The following is a 23,323-nucleotide window of genomic DNA, read 5'->3' as shown; positions in this document are numbered from 1 at the left end:
CGCAGGGGAAAGTGTGTGTGTGTGTGTGGGAGGGGGGGATCAAGTCCAGGTTGGGTTTGGGGATATTCGTGGGGGCGGGTGGCGGGGGTTGTGTAAACAAACACAGGGTAATCTAATCCTCTACTGCCATCTTGTGGTTTGTGTCACCGCCGTGACAGCAGGTTTTCCACTTGTCCCTTGGGTTCTCAGTAAACTGAGGCCTCATTACAATCACTTAGAATGATCAAAACACGGACTGTAACTATAATACATGGTATTTGACGAAATTGTTGAAGATTTGTGTTCAAGCGAAGGTGTGTAATATAATAAACAGCATAATGGGAAAAGTCCAGGGATACCAGCTCCTAATTGGTCTGAGGGGGAAACAATGTTAACTATGTCAACAAGAATCATAATTTCAGGCTACATGTACCAACATGTACCAACATCTTATCATCAACTGTGCTCACTTACTGACACTGTGTTCTGTCGCCAAATATCAACAAACGGTTTATATTTAGTCTAAATCATTTCATCAATGAAAAATCTCTTAAATGAAAAATCTCTTAAAGACAAACGATTATGATCAATTAAGGTTTTTTCACATTTCCATAACACACATCATTTATACACACTGTGCTTTTAAAAAAATCTAATTACCTGTGTTCCAAAACCCACTTGTAAATGGACAAAATTGTCATCAGTAATTAATAAAGACAACAGAATTTGATGGAAAGTGTGAACTTTAAGAGTGTGTGGTCTGTTCGTGTGTGTGTCATCTACGGCCTAATATTTCATATGTTAATTATTTAACAACATTTTTTAGAATAGCCTTACATATTCCGCCTCTCAGATCTCAGGAACTGGGGCCTACATTTCCCATCATGCATTCTGCTGAATGAAGTGTGCACCTTCAACTTGTGCTCGGCAGTGAACAAGCTGTCTTGCCAGTGACAGAGGACAGTCGGAGCAAGGTCGTATGTCTCTCTCTATTTGTGTGTTTATTTGTCATATATGTTGTTGTTCTTTAACATTTACACAAACGGTGGCTCGATCTGTTTATGAGCGCAGGCAGAGTAGATCATGTGAACCCCGCATGTGTGCTGTAGCAACAGTGATGCTAGTTCATGCTTGCAGTGCTCAGGGCCAGGCTCAGTGGAGCAGTTATTCTTATCGGCTAAACCAGACGGACACACACACCCACCCCTGTGGAGCCACAATGTAACGATCTCTGATCAGGAACAGATGTGTTCGTGTTTGGCCCGGATACTTTCGTGGTTTGCTGCATTGTTTTCTGTAGGTGTTTAGCCCGTTCTGCAGGACGTCGTTATTGTGCGGTAACATTAGTGTGTCTGTAGAGTTGTGATGTATTGTTGGTCTGACAGGTGTCCAACATGTCTGTGGACTGGATCGGGTATGGATACGCAGCGCTGATCGCATCCGGAGGAGTGATCGGTTACACCAGAGCAGGTGTGTGTTATTTCAAACGGGGTAACTGCGTCATGAAGTTATACAGTCTCGCGAGAAGAAAATATGCATTGAATATGTGTCATTCAATTCAAACCTGACCTGGATGAATGAGAATCTTCATAGGCATTAAATTCAAAGCACTTAGCTCTCCTGTGTCTTATCTCTTTCAGGCAGCGTCCCCTCCCTGGCTGCTGGTCTTCTCTTTGGTGGCCTTGCAGGTTTTGGTGCCTACCAGATCTCCAATGACCCCCAAAATGTTTGGGTGTCCCTCGGTGGGTGCTATATTTTAGGATAAAGAGTTACTGAATGAAGAGTTGCAGTGGAGATTTATCTTATGTCCTCCGACAGTCTTCTAAATGTGAAATACCATTTGGTGTCTTCCAGCCACATCAGGAGCTCTGACTGGTATAATGGGAAAGAGGTTCTATGGCTCCAGGAAGTTCATGCCTGCCGGCCTGATGGCTGGAGCAAGGTGCGATTCTCACACACTACTACACTGATCCGGGTGAAGCAGCAATGGCCTCTGTTATAGGTGACTCAAACTGAAGCTCTGTGGAAGCAACATTCGTGCGAATTTGTTAACGAGTGAAAGCTGAAATACCACATTGTCATAAGTGTTCAGAAACTGAAGTTGTGTAATTGAAGCCATTAATTTTCTGGATACAATGGAGCAAACTTTGTGTACCTGGATTTGGGGATTTTTCTCTGCAGCCATTCTTGGGCTCTGTGAGGCTGGATAGGGACTGTAGGTAGCTATTTTCAGGTGTCTCTGGAGATGTTCAAGTCAGGGTTCTGCCACAGAGCTGAAAACCAGACGTTTCAAGCTTGGTTTTTAATCAGAGCAAAGATCTTCTTTTACTGAAAAGAAGCTTCCATCTGGCCACTGCGATAAAGTCCCTGTGGTGGAGCATAGGCACAGCCAGAGTGACAGAATTAACCACACATGGATTCAATTCAATGTGTAAAAATAATCCAAAAATGATGAAGTTGGAGGAATTTAAACACCTTGTGAATGAGCATTGAGTGGCAGACCCTTACTGTTAAACCCACATCACCACTAATACTCAAAGCAAAACCTCAACTCATGTGAGTTAAAAGTCAAGAACAGGAAAGTGACATTTTCTTCTTTTATGGTGGTTACAACTTCTGTCACTGTGCGAATGAAGTCTGTTCTCTTGTTCCAGTCTTCTGATGGTGGGGAAGCTCAGCATGGCATTGCTCCAGAAACCCCACGAGGCCTAATGGAGTGAGGATTGTGAAGCATCTTTTTCAGAATCATCTGTCCACTTGTAATCTAATGTTGAACATTAATGTCATTTTTGAGAGAATGAAGATAAAATATAGTACCTTGTTTATATGAAAAGGAATGGCTGTTTTGTTCTTTCTTAAATTAATACACTTTGAATTTTACATTTATTCGTATAAAATGTTTACAAAATGCTCATTTTTTGCATCACATATCAGACATTTTTAGTTGCTTTACAACATTTAGGGTGAGTTGATGTAGTCCTTGTAGCATTACGTTGAAAATGTTTGTCAGTCAACTGCACTGTGGTGGACAAAAGAGAATGCAGGAACAGCTGATAAAAGGCTCTCATTGTTCTGCACATGGGTAGTGAAACAATACTTGACAGTAAAAACTAGACTTAAAAAAAGAAGCTATGCTACATTTAAATCCTATTCAAACAGTAACACTAAGAGTAGAATTGGCTCACACTGGATCCTTACGCTGGGATACAGTGGGATAGTCTTGCAGACAGTGTTGGTTTAGGGTCATGGCAACCTCCATCTCCAAAGGTGAGGGATTCCATGCACATTTAAAGTTGTTCTTACAAGCATAAACATTCTGAAAAAAGTTGAATGTTTCAAGCGCATCTAGATGCAATATGTCCCAGAATACAGCTTAAATATATCTCCTGCACATACGAGTTTCAATTCTGCTCGGGAATCATTTTCGCAGCCAAAGTTGTGTATCCATGGGAACCCTGCTCAACAAGCAGAAGTTTTGAGCCTTCGTCACAAAACTACCGATTTCCACCATACTTGGACGTCCAGTCCACCCTGCCATGGACTGGCTGTACAGTGGGAGCTCTGGTCATGAGATTTCCAGAGGTTTTCCCCAGAGCTGAGTAGCTTCCCTTTGCCTGAGTGCCATCTCTCCTCCTCTTCCAGCCATCGTAATCTGGAGGAACACACCAGTGTGTCAGCTTGTCTGTGTCAGCTTGTCTATTTACAGTTTGCAAAACGTTTGTCCCAACGCAGAGCTATCTTATATTTAATGCAAAGGGCAACAAGCGATGTCAGCTAAAATGTCAGTAGTGATAAAGGCTACAGCCATAAAATAACACAAAAAACCTATGAGAGAATGAAATACCTCCATTGGTTTCACTCAAAGATGAGTTGGATATGGGCTTGGGCTTTGCAGCTTTTGGTTTATCTTTTTTATTATCAGGAGAAGAAAGATTGACTGAAAGAGTGAAGAAATAAGATAGTGCCAGTGAATGAAAGTTGAGGTAAATACAGGAAAGGGGGCAAAAATTACAGAAGGAAAAAACAAGATTTGAGCAGCGGTCCAACATGGAAATGAAATTGTTTTGTTTTTATCTCAAAGAAGCATGACTTATAAAGGCTATGTTGCCAGTGTATCCAGAATCATTTTGTTGGCTTTGTATAGATGAATTTAGGCCTTACTTGTGTGCTGCCCAGGCAAAGGAGCAAGTTGGATCCTCTGCCCGACTGAGCCCACCTCTTTCTTTTGGAAGGAAGGAATGTAAGCACTGGAGAGGTTATACTTGGTGCTTACAAAGTTTCCTGTAAGAGAAGAAAGACAAATCATGGGTCTGTATTTTAATTTTTTTTTTTTTTTTTTTTAATTGAATTTGATTCCTATACACTCCTCAGGTACACCACCCAGCATGGGCTCCATTCAACGCAAGATAAGTAACAATAATGTGTAACAGTGGAAAAAAACAAAAATGTACAAATGAAGATCTAATAGATGTCACATACACTCACATACTGATGATAATAATAAACTGAGCGATTGTAAGTGAAGTAGCCAATGCATATGCAAAAACTACAAAGGACCCAAACAGATGAATAAGGCCCAGTCACTGTAGTCATTCAGCGTCTCGTGACACCATCAATCTACTCCAACAGCAGTCAGATGTTTATCAGTACAATTAGTCAGAAGCCTCATTGTTCTCACATGAAGGTGATGTGGTTGTAGTGCAATTTACCATCTATTTAGCAACTGGAGGTCTTAGTTCTCAGGTTAAACTGTGTATTTACACCCTCGACTCCTGCAGAGTCTTTAGCACGCCAGCTTCTTTCACATGTTAAATCACTGCCTGAATACCTGGAGCTCCCTGTATCAGCCAGTGGTTGTTAGTTTTATTGCATTTTAGCCTCAGATTTACTTAAACACCAGCTAAAATCTTTGTACACAAAAGATATTGAGCATTTGAAAAGACATATGGTATATTATGGTGTTAAGGAGCCGGAGAGCTACTTTTGTACCATTGCTTTTAAGTGTAAAACACAGCAAAAGAGTTCATACAAATTTCTTTCAATGAAGTACCTTTGGAAACATTTATTTTCTCCAGTTTTCTTTCTTTTGCAACAGTTTGCTCTGGTCGGCTATCCACAGACTTAGAGGCATTTTCTTCTACCCTCACAGCTAACAAGTAGAGTCAGTTCATGCAATCAGAAAGAGAAGAAAAATCGAAATGAATGAGAAGATAGAGGAAAGCTAATATTGTGAACATGTTAGGACTGATGAAGTGGCATCTTGGTTATAGATTTCTTGATTAATGAGAGAATTATGTGAATGCAATCAAAACAAACATTGTTTGAATGTGTAAATGACAGGGTGGGACAAATGAGCCGGGGGGGGGCTCTAGAGGAACATTAAAACACTTGATCTTATACCGACAATCTTAACCTCATGAATAAGCAATGGGGAAGGAGAGACAAGGTGACAGAAAGAGACAGAAGCAGAGAGGGAAGGAGGGAGCACAGTGGGGACCTGTATTGTGTGTCTGTCTCCATGACAAATGATATTTAGAGGTTCCCTATCTCTAAATTCGCAGACACTTAGACTCACTCCTAACACCACTTTGTCCATGACCCCATAACTACTGATCGGGAGACATTAGCAGCATCATTATCATTTAAAGCTTTTGTCACACAAAGAGGACATTTTCCTGTTTGTTATGTAACAGTAGATGACACTGACAGTTGCCAGGTTTCCACTACATGGCAAAATGAGGCAAGTCACAGTGTAGTCATTATTTATAACACTAAAGGACTAGCCTTACTGTCTATTTTTAACCAAGCATAATGTGCTAGTTGGGTTATAGATTCTCCTTGATTTTGTTCATGAGAGGGAAGACAGCCCACTCCACTGCACACTCCATCAAACCTCTAGCTCTACATTGGACATCAGCGCTGCTTACCAGCGTTGGTTCTGGTGACAGCTAATCCTCCTCCAATTGGAGCAAGTGGTTTGGTCACAGCGCTCGAGGAATTCTCCCACAGATCGCGCAAGGTCATTCCACTCAACTCCTTTTCTCCCGAGGAAGTCTGATTTTTGCCAATTAACCCTTAAAGCAACAGAAATAACGCAATGAAAACTGAAGGGCATAAACGCTAAAGCTGCCATGCTGTGCTTGACAAGAGAAATGGCTGTAAATGCAACAACGCTTTACTGATGGTCCTTTGATTACAAAGGTCTATTCGTTTATCTTGTACTGCTTATCCATTTCTGGGTTGCAGTGGGGGAGGGGGGGGGGGGGGGGGGGGGGGGGCGGCGATCCCAGCTCACATTGAGCGAGGACAGGATACACCCTTGACAGGTCCATCACCGGGCCAACACATTGAGATAGAGACCAACAACCGCTCACACTCACAGAGAATTTAGAGTCACCAATTAGCCGAAACATGATGTCTTTGGATGGTGGGAGGAAACCGGAGTACCCGGGGGAAACCTGTACAAATACGGGACAACATGCAAACCCCACACAGAAAGCCCCCCCCAGCCCACGAACTGAACCCACGACCTTATTGTGGTCGCCAACCACTATGCTGCCGCCCTGCCCTCTAATTTAATTCTTGTATTAAAACAATTAAGGTAAATCTCAAAAGTAATGGCACCCTTTAATCACACAGCTAGTGGGCATCAGAGTGATGGAACAACTGGCCAGTTGGACAAAGAAAGAGTTTAGTATTCTCTACTGCCTGCAAACCAACTTTACAGAAAATTCAGACTTTTTATCCATATAACAATGTGTGTGTGGCAGGCCAACATGTCACCACCCATTGGTTTGTTCAACATCCTAATCAAACTATATTTGGAGGACAAAGTGGACCCAAGGAGCTGTGAAAGGTGAGTTTGACTTGTTCTGTATTTTGTATGGCACATTGCCATATATGTTACAGCCTGTCAAACAGTTTTACGGTCTATTTTCCTCTAATGTGACTACTTAAAAAAATGACATAATTTTAATTAAAGAAGACTTCAAACTAGAGAGTGAGACCCATTAGTTTAGTTTATTGTGGTAATAAACAAAATGAGAAGTAGGGCCATTTTCTTTTCTTTTCTTTCTCTACCCACGGAATGTGCCCCCTGATGGTCATTAGATAAAATGCAACTATAAGGCACTGTAGTATTGGCTTTACTTTTCAGACTCGGAGTCAAGGTCCATTTTTATATGCAGACTGTAGATTAACATGAATTTTGCATTTGTGAAATATATTAGGACTCATCATGTTTTTTTGAGATAGTAGCTATCAATCAATAAATTATCAATCAGTGTCATCAGTTTTCTTATTAGACATTGGTATTAATGTGTGTCACAATTGGTGCATGAATTCATAATTTATGGGCTAATTTGTTCTGAAAATCATAACAAACTTTGTCCTTTGCCCACCAAAATCTAATCAGGTTATGAGAGTTTGTACCAAATTTGAAGAAATTTGGTCAGTTACAAATAGTGGTACAATGGTTTGGCTGTTATATGCTGTCTCACCAGGCAAGTAGCGTGACTGGCTGAGATAATGCTGCCGTGCAGCAGATCCTGGAAGATTGTAGTCCATTTGGCTTGTCTTAACATTGTTGGGTAGCTTGGTAACCGTGCTGAAGGCATAAAGAGGTCTCTGCTCCTTGGGGCTGAAAACAGAAAGCAGACACTTACCAGACCTTATATTTTTTAGTGAGTCAAAGTCTTGAATGCAAGCCCTGCTGCTGTTGATGGCAGTGAGTTTATAAATGTATTAGATTTAGATAAATAAGACTAAAAATATTACAAGTTCATACAAAAATTAATAATTTACAGGACAATGATAGAATGCTTCATAAGTCAGACAACCCATTAACATGTTAAATCATGCATTATGCACGACACAGGAATATCTAACACAGTTTGATTGAAAACTTTCTGGAAAAAAAATAAAAAAAATTAAAGGCCCTCTCAAAAGCCAGTGCTTGGTTCATCTATATAGAAAACACATCGCAGCATGATGGGCTCTGTTGAAGAAGGTCCTTTCTCTATGTAGATGAAACTCATTCTAAGCTAACAATAGCACAATTCCTTAAGATTAAATACTTATGAAATATCATTCTGAATATTATATTATATAATATCATAATCCATTACTGCCAAAAGATCCCATACACTGGTCCTCTACACTTACTGTGAGTGGTAGTCCTTAGGGTTCCTCTCCTCTTCTGTGTTCCTCAAGCTAGGTTTCTTGGAATTAGAGGCGGAGGTCTCTAAAGGATCACATTCTTCCAAACTATCTGAATGTTTGGCCACCGTTTGGCCCCAGCGCCGACGACTGCTCTTGAGGACTCCAATCGTGCCACCACCAACACTGTTCTCACTGCCCAGGGATGGTCCTTTCTGCAAAATAGGATGGCACAATAAGTGTCCACACAAACGGTTACATTTGGATTTGCAACCCTAACCCTAACCCTGACTCCATTAATCACCAAACGCCAACTCTTCAACCATTCATTTAATTCTTGCATTTCACACAAAATAACAGGTTCAGTTTTACACAGAGACACTCACTGCATGACTGACACCCTCTGGTTTACTCTCAGATTGGGGAAGGGGGATCTGTTGAAGAGGTTGATGCTGATGCTGCTGCTGCTGATGATGATATTGTTGCTGATTTCTTAAGGAAGGTGTTGAGGCTTTGGACTCAGAAGAAGACTGCTGGGGATCGGTTTTGAACTCCGAGGTCTGCTTCTGGACTACTGGCCTGGCTTGGACTTTTTTGACCTCTTGGCTGTGTGGGCGAGGCCCCATTATTTGGCCTACCTGGAAGTATGGATATCGCAGGGCCTAGCCAGAGAGAAAGGCATACATTTTGATATTCCATATATTCAGAAAGTAACTTGTATTTTGTTACCTGAAGGGAGGTTGAATGTACAAACAGGAGTTTTTCAACAGGAGAATTGAACAAGATGTTAAAATTGTATATGCAGTTACAACTGCAATCATCAGATGCGTGCATAATATGGGCAGTATTGATGACATGGAGCAAACATGAATGGGTTCAGCATTTTGCAGAGGCAGAGAAGTATGGTTTAAGTGCTATTAAAAATGACTGGGATTACAATGCTAATGTAATCTCAGTATTGGAGATTTAGTTATCATCTACCTGAACAGCGGTGGGTCTTTTTTTGGGGTCCCACTGCAGCAGGTCCTTCATCAGGGCAATAGCCTCATTGCTGGCATTTGGGATGAGTGTCTTTAGGTGGGTCGGCACACACTGAGGGAAGCGAAAGTTCATGGCAGAAGCTAGATGGTAGCCCTCTGGCCAATCCATCTAATGGAAGATAAATTATATTTATTAATCAGATTGAGATATAGATTGATACATTTTGATTTGCTGGTGTTTATTTGTCTAAGAAAAAAAAATTTAAAGGGTGAGCATAAGCGTTTAACTTATTCCTCACAGTAGTAAATGTTGATCCAAAAAAAAAAAAAAAAATGGCAGGTTGTGTCAAAGTTAAAGTGCCTTATTGCAGTTCTATATTTTAATGTCACTTTGTTCTGTGACAGTACATGCTCAACAGCTACTCTGTGTAGATCATGTTTCATAAAGCAGAAGAAATCCAACACCCCCTTAACACATGTGCTAATCAACACCAATTAATTTGATGAAAGAAACCCTGATGCAGCTATTAAATACATCATAAAAAATGTATAAGCCTTTATAAGACTTCTCTTGAAAGTCTCAGAAACCGTGTGTCAACTAGAACACATAAGCAGCAATGAATGCCTGTCCTGATGGTTGTGGTTACACTCCCAGTTCTTCACCAATAGGCTCTAAAGGATTTCTGCTTGCTTAGCAATCAGTTAATAGTGATGGATTTGGGGAAAGCCTTTGAAATGAAGTGGCATCCAAATGAGCACGGGGTATGCTTCAGCTGCTTTATGACACATAGATAGAGGAACACAGCTTCTTGCCTACTTATTTATTTTATGATCAACATATTTAAACTCATTACTTTTGACAAATTTGACTGGCAAATCATTCACATCAGCACCTAAATACTAAGGTCAAGCGTATCCATCAATCCACATTCACTTTCTTCTTACTTTTTTGACAGTGCCCAGGACTTGACAGATCTTAAAGATCTCATCCACTTCACTGTTTCCAGGGAAAAGTGGCCTGAGTGTATAGAGTTCAGCCATGATGCAGCCGACAGCCCACAGGTCAATAGGAGAGCTGTAGGTTGATGACCTGAGCAGGACCTCTGGAGCTCGATACCTTGGCAGAAAAAAATGCACAACAGCAGTTAAAAGAGAAGACAAAAACTCAGATTTTATGGCCACATGGGGAAAAACCCTCTCACCATCTGGTTGATACGTAGTCTGTGTAAGGAGGTTTGGAGCGGATTTCTCTGGCCAATCCAAAGTCTGCAATTTTCACCAGTTCTGGACCCATGCACAGCAAATTCTCTGGCTTCATGTCACGATGAAAGAAACCTATGTAACAGTTAATATAAAGTTTTTAGTCACACAACTGCAGCTGCAATCATACACAGTGACTGTGCAGTAACAATTGACATTTACTGCAAATGTATAAAATTCAGCTCAAAAGAGTGCATTCAAAGAGTTTGCAAATGGGTTTCTATTTGCAGATGTCCAGAACACCAACAGGGTTGAAGGTCTGGTTATTTCACAACAATAAATCTTCTACAGTCTACAGTACCTTGGTTGCCACAAATTGACAGTATATTTTTAGAACTACACTAAGGAATTCAAGACAGCTTTACAGAAAAATCTATTTTGTCTTATATGCAAAAAGAATATGCAAAACATGTAATATGATCCAATTTCTATTCACAAAGAGACTTGAGAGTTTAATGCCATTATTCACGCACATAGAATTGAAGTAAACCACTGATTTATCAGGTATAGCTCAAGGAGCTACAATATTAAATGTCATTAACAAAAGTTTATGTATTTTGGCCCAGGTTTTATAAGATACAGCTTATTTAACACTCACAGTGTCCATACACAATAAAACAAACATATGCACATATGCTGCATATTCTTTATGGTCTGAGGTTCATACTAGCTTTTTCCAAAATAAAAAACACACCACCCAAACCAAAGGTTAAGCTAATTTTTCAGTAAGGAAGGATAGAGTAAAGCCTCTTACCATGCTTATGTACAAAAGCCAACCCAGATAGCACTTGAAACATGATGTTCCTAATTTCATTCTCTGAGAACATCTTATTCTCTCTAGTTGGCAAGCCAGAGATACAGAAAAAGACAGGAGATAAGGGTAGAAGATTCATTTCAGAAAAGCAGTTAGAAGCAAGAAGAAAAGTTGCATGCATCTCTATTGGAAATGTGGACGCCTGGGTATGTCTGCCAGGAGGCTTTAGATGTTGGTTTGGTACAGATTTTGTATGTAAAAGTTTCTGTAAGATTTTAAAAACTTGCAGGCATCCACACATTCATTTATCGTAGAAATGCAGACAAGAGAGTTAAATGACGCAGTTGTAGATGGTTCACAAACTACAAGATTCTGATTAATTAATCACCAATTTGCTAAATCCAGACTTGCTGAAATTCACCATTTTCATGAATTTTACTTCTTATTTTTTCTTTCTTTTTTTTTTTTTTTTTTTTAAATCTTGTGGTATGCAACCACTGTCAAAATACTTACAGAGTGCCAAGAGAACACGGCACACCTACCATGTTTGTGAATAAAGGACAGGCCTTGTAATATCTGAAAGCTTATGTTTCTTATCACTGATTCAGGAAACAATTTTTTTCTGGAAACATAAAATGGATAGAAGGCTCATGAACATGCAACCATATACGCACAGGTAAAAAAAAAAAAAAAAAAAACAAGGACTCTTTCTAAAACATTAAACCACTAAATAGATCTGTATAAACATCAGCACCATCTCTGACTCCTCTGCTTTCTTGCTTTTCACAGATAACAAACCCAGGTGTATAGATGTACAGCAAGGGGAACTCGTACACCAGTGTACGAGGGAGTGTCTCATTCAGTGTACAGGAAAACTATTTTGAACATAGTGCGGTGACAGATATAATATTATTCTAAAAGCCATTGATATCAGTGTTAATATCCTTTTGTTTGAAAATTGTCCACATCAGGTTTGTGAAAGTGTCTGACCAGATGCTGACATCTGGAAACTATGTGTTGTGGTAATGATATAAAAGTACACAACTATGTTATGCAACTTTTGGTATCATAGTGTGACATTTCACTACTTACCTGTCCTTCATAAGCTGGTAGAGGTTCTCCTTCATGTACTCAAAGACAAAGTAGAGGTGATCGTTTTCTCTGATGACCTCCTTCAGCTTCACCACATTGGCGTGGTTCAGCTTCTTCAGGGACTGATGCAACACACCATTGCAAAAGGCAAGAAAGATAGTGTTCAATACCAGATACATGTGCATTTACCAATACATTTAAAGCATCAAATGGTTACCACTAGGTATATTGCAGGAGAGCAGGACCACTGACAAAGTGCTGACAGTGGTGTAGCAACTGATAGGATTGCTGTATACAGCCTTCCTATGGTAAAGGGTAAAGTGAAAAAAATCCTATCCTAATGAATTACCGCCTTTTCAGTCTGTGACATTTATAAGAACGGGTTTCACATTTACATTATAATATTCCAAATATTATACAACTGGCACTAGTAATGCATTTCAAAGTGTTGTTGTGTGTTATATATTTTTTTGGCTCTCACTGTTGTGGGTTACGGGGAGTGCGCTTACCTTCACTTCTCTTAGGTTCATACATTCTTCCCATGAATAAAACTTCCTTTTCATCCTATAGAAGACACAGAATGTCATAAGAGGGAAATATACCTCAAATATCTGTACGTGTCAAAATAAAGAGAATACATTATGACTGCAGTTTGTTACACCTGAACACAAATGGGTGTCACTCTCTTGGCTAAATTATTGTGTGTGTCTGTATCAATAACTCAGCCATTTCATTTCATGAGTAAATCTGCAAAAGCAATTATGCATTTGTCATGAGTAATAAAAATCGATATTTTGAACCTTACAGCCATTGCTGGCACAGTGATGCCTTAAGTCTGTTTTTCCAGTTTGGATAGCACACGACAGCTGGTGTACAGGGCCATTTGTACAACAGGCTGTCTAACCTGAGCAGCGTTAACTCACCCTCCCTCTGGAATTATGTAAGTTACAGAATGCGCAGATATCTTTTTCTACTCTCTGGGAGCCTGCCAGTTTCGGTCATTCCATCCACAGTGTCAGCAACCTGACACACATCCCCTACTTTCACTCCCTTTCACCGTCACAGCACGTATTGTCTTGCACAGCAACGAAATGATCAACCAGTGGACACATCTCCCCGGTTTCTCATCTATTATTAAACCCTACTGCCACGCTGCTGGGACAAAGGCATGAAAGTTTGTTTGCCTTGGTGCTGGCAGGAAACCAACAGCCACAGTCCAAAATGAAATTTTGAATTTCTTACAGTTTGATATTCATCCAAGGCAAAGTATAATTCATTAAGTATAGTGTTGTTTTAAAATATTCATTATATCTGCTTCATAAATAAAATTGTTACACATCAGTTTGAAGTTTTGACCTTAATCTAAAATCGGTCAGAATCCCTTACCTTAATGTATACATGATAATGAAAGATAAAGACATACTTATGTTGATAAGTTTAGAATTTAAGTTTTGCCATTTAGCCATCGGATGTTTTCATTTACTTTAGAATTGTGTATATTGTTATGTCATTTTGTGGATGAATGGTGATGCTTTTATACAATATTTAATGCAGACTAGTGATGCACAGGATGGATTTAGAAAAACTTTGTATCAAGTTTGTTTCTTTTCCGTATACTGTAAAGCAACCAAAGCTAAAAAAAAAAAGACAGCTATTCAACCATATCTCATTAAAAATAACCACACTCAGAGCTATTTCAAGAAAACACCAGGCATTTTACATAAATATACTGTCAAATTCTAATAGGCAGAGACAATATTTAAATCTTAAAGAAAAAAATAATTAAATGCTCGTCCTCCTCACCTCTTGATAGCAACCAGTTCTCCAGATTCATTGCTCCTCCCCATCAGCACACTGCCATAGGTACCATCACCGAGCTGCTTCAGGGTGGTGTAGCGATTCATCATCTCTTAAGATGGTTTCATTAGCTTTTGAACTTTATTAATGTGCAACTTCAGTTGTGTAAATGCACATCTGATTCATTTATCAATAGTATTTACTAATTCCTGTTGTATTCAGCCGAAGAATGCTCCGTCTTTGTTTCATCTGCCTCTTCTAATGAAGGGGTCAATTGCTCTTTCTGAGGGAGAAGGATTCTGATTTGGCCCATGTACCCAAGCAGTCACCTATTTCTGAGGGTCAAAAATCATCTTGCAGAAACTGATCCATTGTTAGAAAGGCTGGTTCCTGATGGTGTAGGTCAGCCAACAGTCAACACTGGCCAATGCAAGTCTACAGTGGAAAGAAAAATATTATCAGCATTAGACAGAATCATTCTAACTACAAATACACAAAAAATGCCAGGTATTTGTCTGACCCCTGAAAATCCTACCAAAGCAGATTTTTGTAAGTGATCCTTAGAAGAAAAGAAAAGCTAGGTCCATCTGTTTTTTGCGTGTCATACTAGTAAGAGACTTCAGCATAGCCACCTAAGGGAAATGACATCGGCAGCCCTAGTCAGATTAGGCCAACAGGGACGTAAATAGGATGTTACATCACTGTCATGCTTAGCGACATCACTACCTTCCCCAAGCACCCTGCCTGGCAAAAGGATTTGATAGACACTACAGCCTACACTGCTGTAAATAAATATCCACAAGGACTTATTCAATTTTACAGAAGCAAAAACAAGCAAAGACTCAGGCAGATATTTAAGTTCCCATGAAATACTTTATAGTTCTGTTTACTATAACATAGTAACGGAAATCTATAACCTACAGTTTTTAGATTGTGGCGCTACATCCATTACATGCTGATAGCACATGCAGAGCTTCACAGGCAAAGTCAGTGCAATAAGTGTTCTCCAATTTAGTCCATGAAACAATGGTTGCTTTGGCCCCATCAATTATCCTCCGGATGTAAACATTATTTAAACATGTTGATTGTGGTTGGAGCACCATTATAAGAACAGATTATAGAAGTGAGGGTGACCCAAACATTGCCGGAAAACTCCATCAATTCACCATTTAGTTTCTCTTGAGCGAGCCAAGTGACACAGGTGGAGCTGGTTAAACAGCAGTTGTCAAGTGTGTAGCTGCAGGGCTTGACTGAGAGAAACAATGAATACTCTGACATTTTAAATGTGGGGCAATGTAGTGCTATTCTTTGAATAAACAAATGTTAATGGATATATTCAAATAATGAGCTGAATACCAATATTTGAAGCAACATAAGCCCAATACTTGAGCGCATTAGGAGGTAAGGATTTGAATTCCATCTGTGAGCCATTTCAGTGGAACTTCAGTCAAGACTGGGGAACAAATAAAATCCCTGTGCACAAGTGCTGACCTGCTGTATTTGGGTTAAAGGAAATACAGTTGCAGGGGAATCAAGGGCAGATAAACAAAATGAGATTAGTGTTTATTTCATTGGATGGAGACGGGAACTCCCATCCAAAGAAAATGTCCAAACTGGATTTGGCTCTCTGACCCCTGATCATCACCTATTGAAAGAATATGTGTCATTTACATTTAAAGATGCTCCCCAGCACTGCATGTAGACTTTTCCCTCCTCTGACTGGAGGTGATTTTTCTCAACCAAACCCTATTTGATGTCCGGGTCTCACTGAGATAATAAGCAGCAAGACAAGAAAAGAGGTCAGCCGGCGGACTGCTGGTCCGCACTCAGCTTTCACATATGGCAACCTGCTGTGGGGGGATTTAAAGGGAATTAAGATTTGTCCAAGCAACATGACATTCGGAAGCTACTCAAGGTCACTTCGACTGAAAAAAGACGTGGATACCAAACTGGTAGTGAAAAACAAATAGTCACGTTTGATCATGTTACATGTGATTTCTTGGTAAAAAAAAAAAAAGCTATTTCACTTTGCTGCATATTAATAACCTCATTGACATTGCCTGCACTTTCCTTTTAACAAAAACATTGTCTCACTCAACAATACAAACAATCTCACATCAAACTTTCTAAAACACTATCAAATAAGAAACACACTTGAGTTGACATATATTGCTGCCTCGTCAGTTTGGGCAGTTCAGTTCCTATATTACTTCCCTCGTTCTTCTTGGAATCGAGTTAAAGTGTGAGACTCACAGTGCAGCTTATTCCTCTGCCTCGGCTGTCCGATCGTCTGATTTCTGCTTAATTTTCTTGCAGCTTTTAATCCTCGCTCTTCTCACGTTCTGGAGCGCGTGTGTGTGTGTGTGTGTATGTGTGCGCGCGTGAATGCTCTCTATGGCAACGTAGGCACAAACGGTCCTTTAGGCTGCCAGGTGACAAGAGGCGGCCGCAATGCTTTGTGGGATTTGTTGGCCTTGGTGCGGTAGCGTCGTTTAAACAAACTTACAAATTAGTTATTTATCCGAGCGTGTCAGAATCAAAGTGAAAAAATAATATCCGTTTTCTGAAGCTTTAAGGACACGGAGGTTTGAGCTCTTTGGGCTCCGGTAGACGGCGATGACGTGTCATGGAGTCTCGGCCAATGAACACGCAAACACAAGAAATTTAAAAATGTCGGCGCACTGGTTTTGGTACTCACACAGGAAGGGTTAGCTTTTCAACTGCCGCAGCCCAATGAGCTAGACGTAATTAGCAAAAACGACTTACCTGGTAATCGTCTTTAATGTCGTTGTTTTCATATAAGTAGAAAAAATGTGTCGTTTCCAAACACGTTCGTTAAAAGCTCACCTGGATCTAACTTGTCTGAGCATGTTTTCAAATGCAGCGGCTTCTTCACCTTGTCGGGTGCACCGAGCAGCGCCGGGATCATCGCTGCCCCTCGCGGCCGGAGGAGAGAACTGCGTTCACATTCCACAGCGAACGCATAGTAAGATTTATGTTTAATAACTGTCGGCTACTGTCAAATAAACGTACATTTTTACTTAATTTTGACAAGAAAATCAAATTTTACTGTAAGAATGAGGACTAACTGGCCACAGCTGATGAAGAGTATCGTCTGAGAAGTTCAGTCTGTCAGACCGCCCCCACAACTTTGTGTGTTGACCCTGACCCACAATAAATAACCAGAGGGACCAGCCTTACAATCTGTGTGTGTGTCCAGGGGGTCGTCTTCGCCCACTCATGAGGCAGGGTAGGCAGGGGAAAGGTTTTAACAAGTTGGATTTCCTTCTAAGAGGATTATTGCGGTCATTAACAAGCCACCGGTCTCTTCAACGGATGCCCGGTTTGCCAGCAGGAGCGCAGCGCACCGGGACGCCATGCGACAGCCTACCTGAAACCGGGCCACGAAATCGGGCTACAGTTCAGTGATGCCAGTCGAAAGGTAGGTAGATGTAAATATTTAATTCTAAATGTTGCACCGGTACGACACGACCTCTGACGGATTGTACCTAATGGGAGCGCACGGGTTTCTCTTTCTGGGAGTGTTTGTGTGTCTGCACCGGAGAGCGGTTTCCTGAGGGGGACGAGGTTTGTTGACAGTCTGTTTCTGACATGAAGACACGACCCGCGGGCATTGGCAATGTCAATGCTGACTGGATGGGTTCGCTCCCCTCCAAGCTCAGTGCCATGCCCCTGAAGCACCTCGCCGTGCCAGGTGAGCCTGTCGTGCGTAAAGACGCCAGATCTCCATATTCTCTCTGTATGGTTTGTCTAAATGCATCGCAAGTGGAGTTAATCGCTTCTGTGCTTCCTTGTCTTATTTTTTTCCTTTCTTGCATGTCCTATCTGTGCTCTCTTCAGTTCCCCTCAACCTGCGTAACACTCATTTTCCCTGCGATAATTTGTTTGTAGTTTATATTTTCCATCACCATCATTGTCTTTTTTTTCTCTAGGGTCCCATGATTCTTTCACCTACTGGGTAGATGTGCATGCTCCCGTGGGCCCTGATCAGAAGGCTTATGTCAAATATCTGGCCACCATCTTCAGCGTCATAGCCAAGAAGGTCATGGTGAAGTGGTCCATGACCCAGGTACACCTGGCAAATTAGTGACAAACCAGCAGCTTGCAGCGGATTTATAAGATGTGTTGGGTTTTTCAGTCAGCTGTGATGAACTTTATGATCTCTATTTCTAGAATCTGACTTTTAAGGAGCAACTGGATGCAGGGATTCGTTACTTTGATCTCAGGGTCTCCTCCAAACCAGGCGAGTCTGGTAAGGAGATTTACTTCATCCATGGCCTCTTTGGACACAAGGTAAGCAGAGATCATCCTGTGATGGTCTCTATTGCTTTTTTGTGTTATTTATTTTCATATTTTTCTTTTTAAACTGTCACAGATCAGATTTAGATCAGATTATTCCATCCCTGAAATTTTATTCTGAAAGTAAAATCAAATATTTCAGATGTGGGCAGCAATTGTTTTTCTTCTAGTGTTGTGTTTTGTTCTCTGTTGATAATGTCAGTAGTGGTCTGGAGATGGCCTCGTGGAGGGTTCAAAGGTTGTGTGTTTAGTTATAAACAACTCTGCTCTGACATGGGTTATTCTAACACTTGCGTGCCAGTACTATAAATATATTCAGTACATTTGTTATTTGACTCATTCACCATTATTCTTTTATATCATAAAGTTCAAATTGCGATTCTTTTTTGTTGGCCAGTGCATGACAGACAGCACATTGAAGGAAAATCTTTGAGGATCTGAATTAAAAAAAACAAAACAAATTGTAATCTGGTTAATTAGTGCCAATACAGATTTTACGTTGAAATGACCTCCAACTTTTACTCTGTTGTGTCCAAAAGGTGAGTGATGGCCTGTTGGAAATCAACTCTTTCCTCAGCAGACATAGGAAAGAGGTGAGAAGGACAGGAAAATGACCACAGCGATCGACAGTGTTTTGGACTTTTAACTAATTAAAGTTGATATTAATTTAGGTTGTGTTTCTGGACTTCAACCATTACTATGCAATGGATGCTGAGCATCATGTGTACCTCATCCAAATGCTCCAGGAAGTGTTTGGCAGCAAGCTTTGCAAGAACTGTGTGGTGGAGAGCGTCACCCTGGATTACCTGTGGGAAAAGAAATATCAGGTGAGATCAGTGTACTTTAGGGAAACTTTGGTAGAGAGTTTGCATTTTCCCAGTAATGCTTTCACCGACAACACTGGACGCTTAAAGCACATTGTAATTTATAGACTGACTACTTAAGTGTCACCAGCATTTGTAATTGGCTGCATGGCAATGTATTCTGAATATGTGCTTACTGTACAATAAGTACAAGTAAAAGTGGTGTGCAGGTGTGTACTGGACAGCCCACTTAACCCTTGTGGTCATGTAATCCATGCTGCCTGTAGCTTTTCTGCGTTCCAAGAATTAGTGGTGAGCGTCATCCAGTTAACACTTGTTCCACCCGTCAGCTGCTTTTCTTTCATTTATTGAAATGATTTCTTCTTCTTCTTTTTTCCAAAGCTGCCTTTCCTCCTTCTTCCACTTAAGCAAACCCTCTCTCCCTCTTTCTTCTTTTCTTTTGCATTTCCTATCATTTTGTTTATTTTGTCATACTTTTACACACAGTCCTGTATTATTTTCTCATCTTTTTCTGGGTCTATATCTATGTATGTAGATAAGCAGCACAGCAAATGTGCCTATGTGTATATGTGGTCTACTTCCTGCTTTTTGGTGCAGATAATGTAACACTGATCGCATTGTCCTATTTGCCTATTTCATTCAAATATCCTGCTATCAGTAAAATCTCTGCTGCAATGACCCTAATCTGTGGGTGGTTTAGTTGGCAAAGATAAAAGAGAGATAGGAAGCCACAGACAATAAGAACAAAGCGGAAAGCAGAGGAGAAGATGTATGTACAATTCCAAACTGCAGAGGGCAGCATTTCCCCTTGCTCCGGTTGCCGCTGGAAATAATACAATAACCCAAACTGCTCTCATGTCATCTCACTACCGAAAGTAAAGAATCCTTTACTGCAGAATATTTTTTGCATTGCGTGTGCTGATATTACAACACTGGTTCTAAAAATGCTGGTGTGAATGTATTATTCAATGAGTGCAAGGAGATCTGTTTAAGAATTGCAACAATAGTGCACATTCAATGTTGTTGGGGGAGGAGGGGCTCTCTGAAGAGATGAGAGTTGAAGGTATAGATGGACATTCCTGCTCTGATGGCATGTGGCAAATTGTTTCACAATCATGAAATCACAAGTGAGCAGAGACTGGAGTGCAGTTTTCTTATTTGAAGTGAAGAAAAGACAGACAACATGTTTTATTTTATGGCCCAGGTGTCATAAAACTAATGTTCTATTGGCCTATAGTAAATTTTTATGTTATCTGGGGGTAATGTCTTTATTAAATTGAAAATGCATTGTTTGTACTGTCTGTCAAAATGAAGGTTTATTTTTAGTGTTGTTCCTTCGCTGCACTTCTCAGGTCATAGTGTTCTACCACCACCCCTCGGCTCAGGATATCTCCGTCATGTGGCCCGGCAGCAAGATACCTGCTCCCTGGGCAAACACCACCGAACCCAACAAACTCATACAGGTCAGAAAACAGCAGTCAACCTGAAGTCTTAGGTTTCCTACAGGCTAAAATAAAACCAGAAATCTATGGCTTACAATTACTTGCTATTAAACAAAGAGCAATAAATACTTTCTGGGCTTCATACAAAGCATTTTCTGTTGATTTTACAATTTACTTCCATCATCAATTTGTTAAAAATTCCCCATTGAAAAGGATGTTAAGAAGTAATTTTTCAATGAAGTTCCTAGAAACTACACTGAGGGAGAGAGCAAAGCAGGGCTCCTTCCACGTGTCCCAGGCCATCCTCACACCTAGAGTCAACACTGTGGCCAAAGGCCTGGTCTGGGGGCTTCGCAACTACCTTGTGGAAAGGTCAGTGAAGTTTGCTTCTGGTTAGTAATATGTCTGGTGCAATATTGTGGGATATATGTGGATATGCAAAAAAACAAACAAACAAAAACCAGCATATCAACTGTTCTATTGGTTTTGAGACGTGAACTTTACATTTAACCTACTTTCAACACTCAGGAGTAGATTGTGACTGACTGTCATTATTCCCTGCTGATATTTGTTTTTACGAACTTTAGCCTGAAGCCAACCTCCATGTTAACCTGAACCATTAATGCATTTTTATCCTCGACTTGACTTCAACTACCCTAACGCCAACTAAAGTTACTTCAGCCTCCTGCCTTCATCATTTTCTGCTCAGTTCCATGTATTTACTCCAATCTGTGGTCAGTAGGTGGCAGTAAAGCAACAGCAACAGCAAACACATGCAACAAAGAGGATTTCCAGTTTTGCACATGCCCTTGAAAAAACAAAGGAAAACATTGTGTCAGGGTAGAACAGGCTTCCACAGAGCTGTCACAGCGTGAAGAAATATTCTGTCTGTCACAACATATTCCCCTTTCCTCTAGATAGATATATATTAGTGTTTCTGCAGCACCAGTCTGGTTGAGTGTGTTTCATTTCATGGTGAAGACAGACAGTAATTGGGGGGGGTGACTGAAAAATTTTAGCCTCATTTCTTGTTACAGTGTTGGACAATGTTGAGTCACTTCACTGCTTTATTCCACCGGGAAACAGCCGTAATCCTCTGCATCCATTTCCCAACCACAGAGCTTCAAATGACATCGTGTCATTTCTCAAATAAGAGATCTATTTTTCTAAGGATTTATTTATTTTTTTTGGCAAAACCTTTTCAGACATGTAGCTCTCACAGCCTGATATTTCTCGTAAATGACAGCAAAAACACGTAAATTGACTGACAGCCCACTATTGCCTTAAATCTGAGAGGAACAGCCAATGAAGCTGGGTGTGTAAAATTCCCAAATGGAAGTGCTGTCGAGACAGGAGGTGGCCTAATTTTACACTTCTGAGGAAACGAGATTGTTTATCACCGCTGGATAAACACTCTGACTTCCTGGTTTTGTTCTGCTGGTGGCCTCAAACATAGCAGAGACTTCGAGGGTTAGAAGTGGTACAGTTAAAGTCATGGCATGCCTGGTGTGTGCATGTGTGCATGTCTCTGCCCAGAAACAAAACAGAAAGTGATTTTGGGGACTTGATTAGGAGACAATAATGGCACTGTGGCCTCTCACGGACAGACAGACACAAACATCAATCCCTTCAACTTTTTCCATCAAGTCACCGTTTTCATCAAAACCTCTCCAACCATCATCAGCAGCCTTTCATGAATCAGAATGTTCTTCCATTACTCTTTGTTATGGCTGTTACTCTGAAAACAAGCCAAAGAAAAGCACCGATAGGTGTTTCTGTAATTTTTACAGTGTGAGGAAAACGCTTCAAATTAAACTTTAAGTGAGAAATATTTTTGGATTAACAGAAATTGGTCCGGTTTGTATTCACACAATGTTAACCATGTATTAATTTTATGTACCTTCTCCTTTCTGAATCCACCGAAATCTAATGGAATCTATGACTCTCATTTAGGAACCTGCCGACCATCATGTCCTGGGTTGAGGCTCAGAGGCCCGGGGCAGACGGGGTCAACATCATCACCTCTGACTTTGTGGAGCTCACAGACTTTGCAAACATTGTCATCAAACTCAATAACCAGCTACTGATCGAACGGGACCACAAACTAAGATGACCCATCTTTGCACCACAGGACTAACACTGAGCCTCAGTGCTTGAGGCTGGATAGCTGGACTCCTTGGATTCCATTACTGAAAACATTGTGTTAAGTTAATTTTGATAATTATGTATTATATTACATCACACGGGACCTCAGCTTTTGATGAAAAGGTTTCCTTTAAAACCGTTAAAGCTTCGAGAAGCCAACTTTCATCAACTCATTTATGGTATTCTGAACATCACAATTTCTGATTTCAGCCGAACCAAAAGCCATAATATCATGCTCAAAGTCCAAAGGAGGAAACAAAGCCACAGCCACAGAGAAGAACAACAACTCCCAGTTGCATTTTTACCATCTTTGTAAGGCCAAACAAATACACCACAGGCCTGGCTTCGTTTGGGGATTTCAGTCCCTGCATGCCCTTCTGGGGTAAAATGGAAACAAATCACGTTGACCGTTTGGTATGGCACTGCCCCACAGGTCACCAGATTCTCATCTGCCTGTGATGATGGACCAGCATTTCACTTCAAATCTCCAATGCTTTGACTTCATTTTTTTCCACAAATTAATATCAACAATTTCTTTAAGTTACTTTTATATTTTCAAATATTCTAATCAGG

General features: G+C 40.5%; 3 protein-coding genes across 4 annotated transcripts; 2 read left to right on the top strand and 1 right to left on the bottom strand.

Annotated features, from left to right (window-relative positions):
- The first annotated feature begins 878 nt into the window (after positions 1-878).
- On the top strand, positions 879-2,807 carry tmem14ca (transmembrane protein 14Ca). Of its 2 annotated transcripts, none has more exons than XM_029529328.1 (5): positions 879-953; positions 1,365-1,449; positions 1,620-1,721; positions 1,834-1,921; positions 2,634-2,807. In XM_029529328.1, the coding sequence occupies exons 2-5, from the start codon at positions 1,374-1,376 to the stop codon at positions 2,689-2,691; spliced, it is 324 nt and encodes a 107-aa protein (XP_029385188.1). In that variant the 5' UTR covers positions 879-953; positions 1,365-1,373; the 3' UTR covers positions 2,692-2,807. The 2 variants fall into 2 exon arrangements, with proteins under 2 accessions (XP_029385188.1, XP_029385187.1); XM_029529327.1 differs by lacking the exon at positions 879-953 and adding an exon at positions 960-1,275.
- Positions 2,808-3,219: 412 nt separating this feature from the next.
- On the bottom strand, positions 3,220-14,376 carry mak (male germ cell-associated kinase). The gene is made up of 15 exons (XM_029529399.1): positions 14,026-14,376; positions 12,732-12,786; positions 12,223-12,344; positions 11,131-11,213; positions 10,319-10,451; positions 10,062-10,233; positions 9,118-9,285; positions 8,523-8,798; positions 8,143-8,351; positions 7,479-7,618; positions 5,907-6,053; positions 5,030-5,128; positions 4,141-4,260; positions 3,824-3,916; positions 3,220-3,631 (listed from the first exon to the last, which is right to left on the bottom strand). The coding sequence occupies exons 1-15, from the start codon at positions 14,127-14,129 to the stop codon at positions 3,474-3,476; spliced, it is 2,079 nt and encodes a 692-aa protein (XP_029385259.1). The 5' UTR covers positions 14,130-14,376; the 3' UTR covers positions 3,220-3,473.
- Positions 14,377-17,631: 3,255 nt separating this feature from the next.
- On the top strand, positions 17,632-22,718 carry plcxd2 (phosphatidylinositol-specific phospholipase C, X domain containing 2). The gene is made up of 8 exons (XM_029529469.1): positions 17,632-17,734; positions 17,973-18,109; positions 18,214-18,333; positions 18,879-18,932; positions 19,011-19,166; positions 20,516-20,626; positions 20,847-20,977; positions 22,559-22,718. The coding sequence occupies exons 1-8, from the start codon at positions 17,632-17,634 to the stop codon at positions 22,716-22,718; spliced, it is 972 nt and encodes a 323-aa protein (XP_029385329.1).
- Positions 22,719-23,323: the final 605 nt, after the last annotated feature.

This window comes from Echeneis naucrates, chromosome 20 (genome assembly GCF_900963305.1).
Source record: "Echeneis naucrates chromosome 20, fEcheNa1.1, whole genome shotgun sequence".
Taxonomy (NCBI): Eukaryota; Metazoa; Chordata; class Actinopteri; order Carangiformes; family Echeneidae; genus Echeneis; species Echeneis naucrates.
The sequence above is the reverse complement of the archived record's forward strand: the minus strand, read 5'-3'. Positions and strand labels throughout refer to the sequence as shown.

What these genes read in the sequence shown, in the direction of transcription:
- tmem14ca (XM_029529327.1), top strand. Translation starts at nt 1,225, where the DNA reads ATGTGTTCGTGTTTGGCCCGGATACTTTCGTGGTTTGCTGCATTGTTT. An exon ending in GGTTTGCTGCATTGTTTTCT is followed by an intron (nt 1,276 to 1,364) that starts GTAGGTGTTTAG and finishes TTGGTCTGACAG; the next exon opens with GTGTCCAACATGTCTGTGGA. An exon ending in AAATGTTTGGGTGTCCCTCG is followed by an intron (nt 1,722 to 1,833) that starts GTGGGTGCTATA and finishes GGTGTCTTCCAG; the next exon opens with CCACATCAGGAGCTCTGACT.
- mak (XM_029529399.1), bottom strand. Translation starts at nt 14,129, where the DNA reads ATGATGAATCGCTACACCACCCTGAAGCAGCTCGGTGATGGTACCTAT. An exon ending in CAGAGGGTGTCAGTCATGCA is followed by an intron (nt 8,352 to 8,522) that starts GTGAGTGTCTCT and finishes CCTATTTTGCAG; the next exon opens with AAAGGACCATCCCTGGGCAG. An exon ending in GAAAATAAATGTTTCCAAAG is followed by an intron (nt 4,261 to 5,029) that starts GTACTTCATTGA and finishes CTTCTCTTACAG; the next exon opens with GAAACTTTGTAAGCACCAAG.
- plcxd2 (XM_029529469.1), top strand. Translation starts at nt 17,632, where the DNA reads ATGAAGACACGACCCGCGGGCATTGGCAATGTCAATGCTGACTGGATG. An exon ending in ATGGCCTCTTTGGACACAAG is followed by an intron (nt 18,334 to 18,878) that starts GTAAGCAGAGAT and finishes TGTGTCCAAAAG; the next exon opens with GTGAGTGATGGCCTGTTGGA. An exon ending in AACCCAACAAACTCATACAG is followed by an intron (nt 20,627 to 20,846) that starts GTCAGAAAACAG and finishes TTTTCAATGAAG; the next exon opens with TTCCTAGAAACTACACTGAG.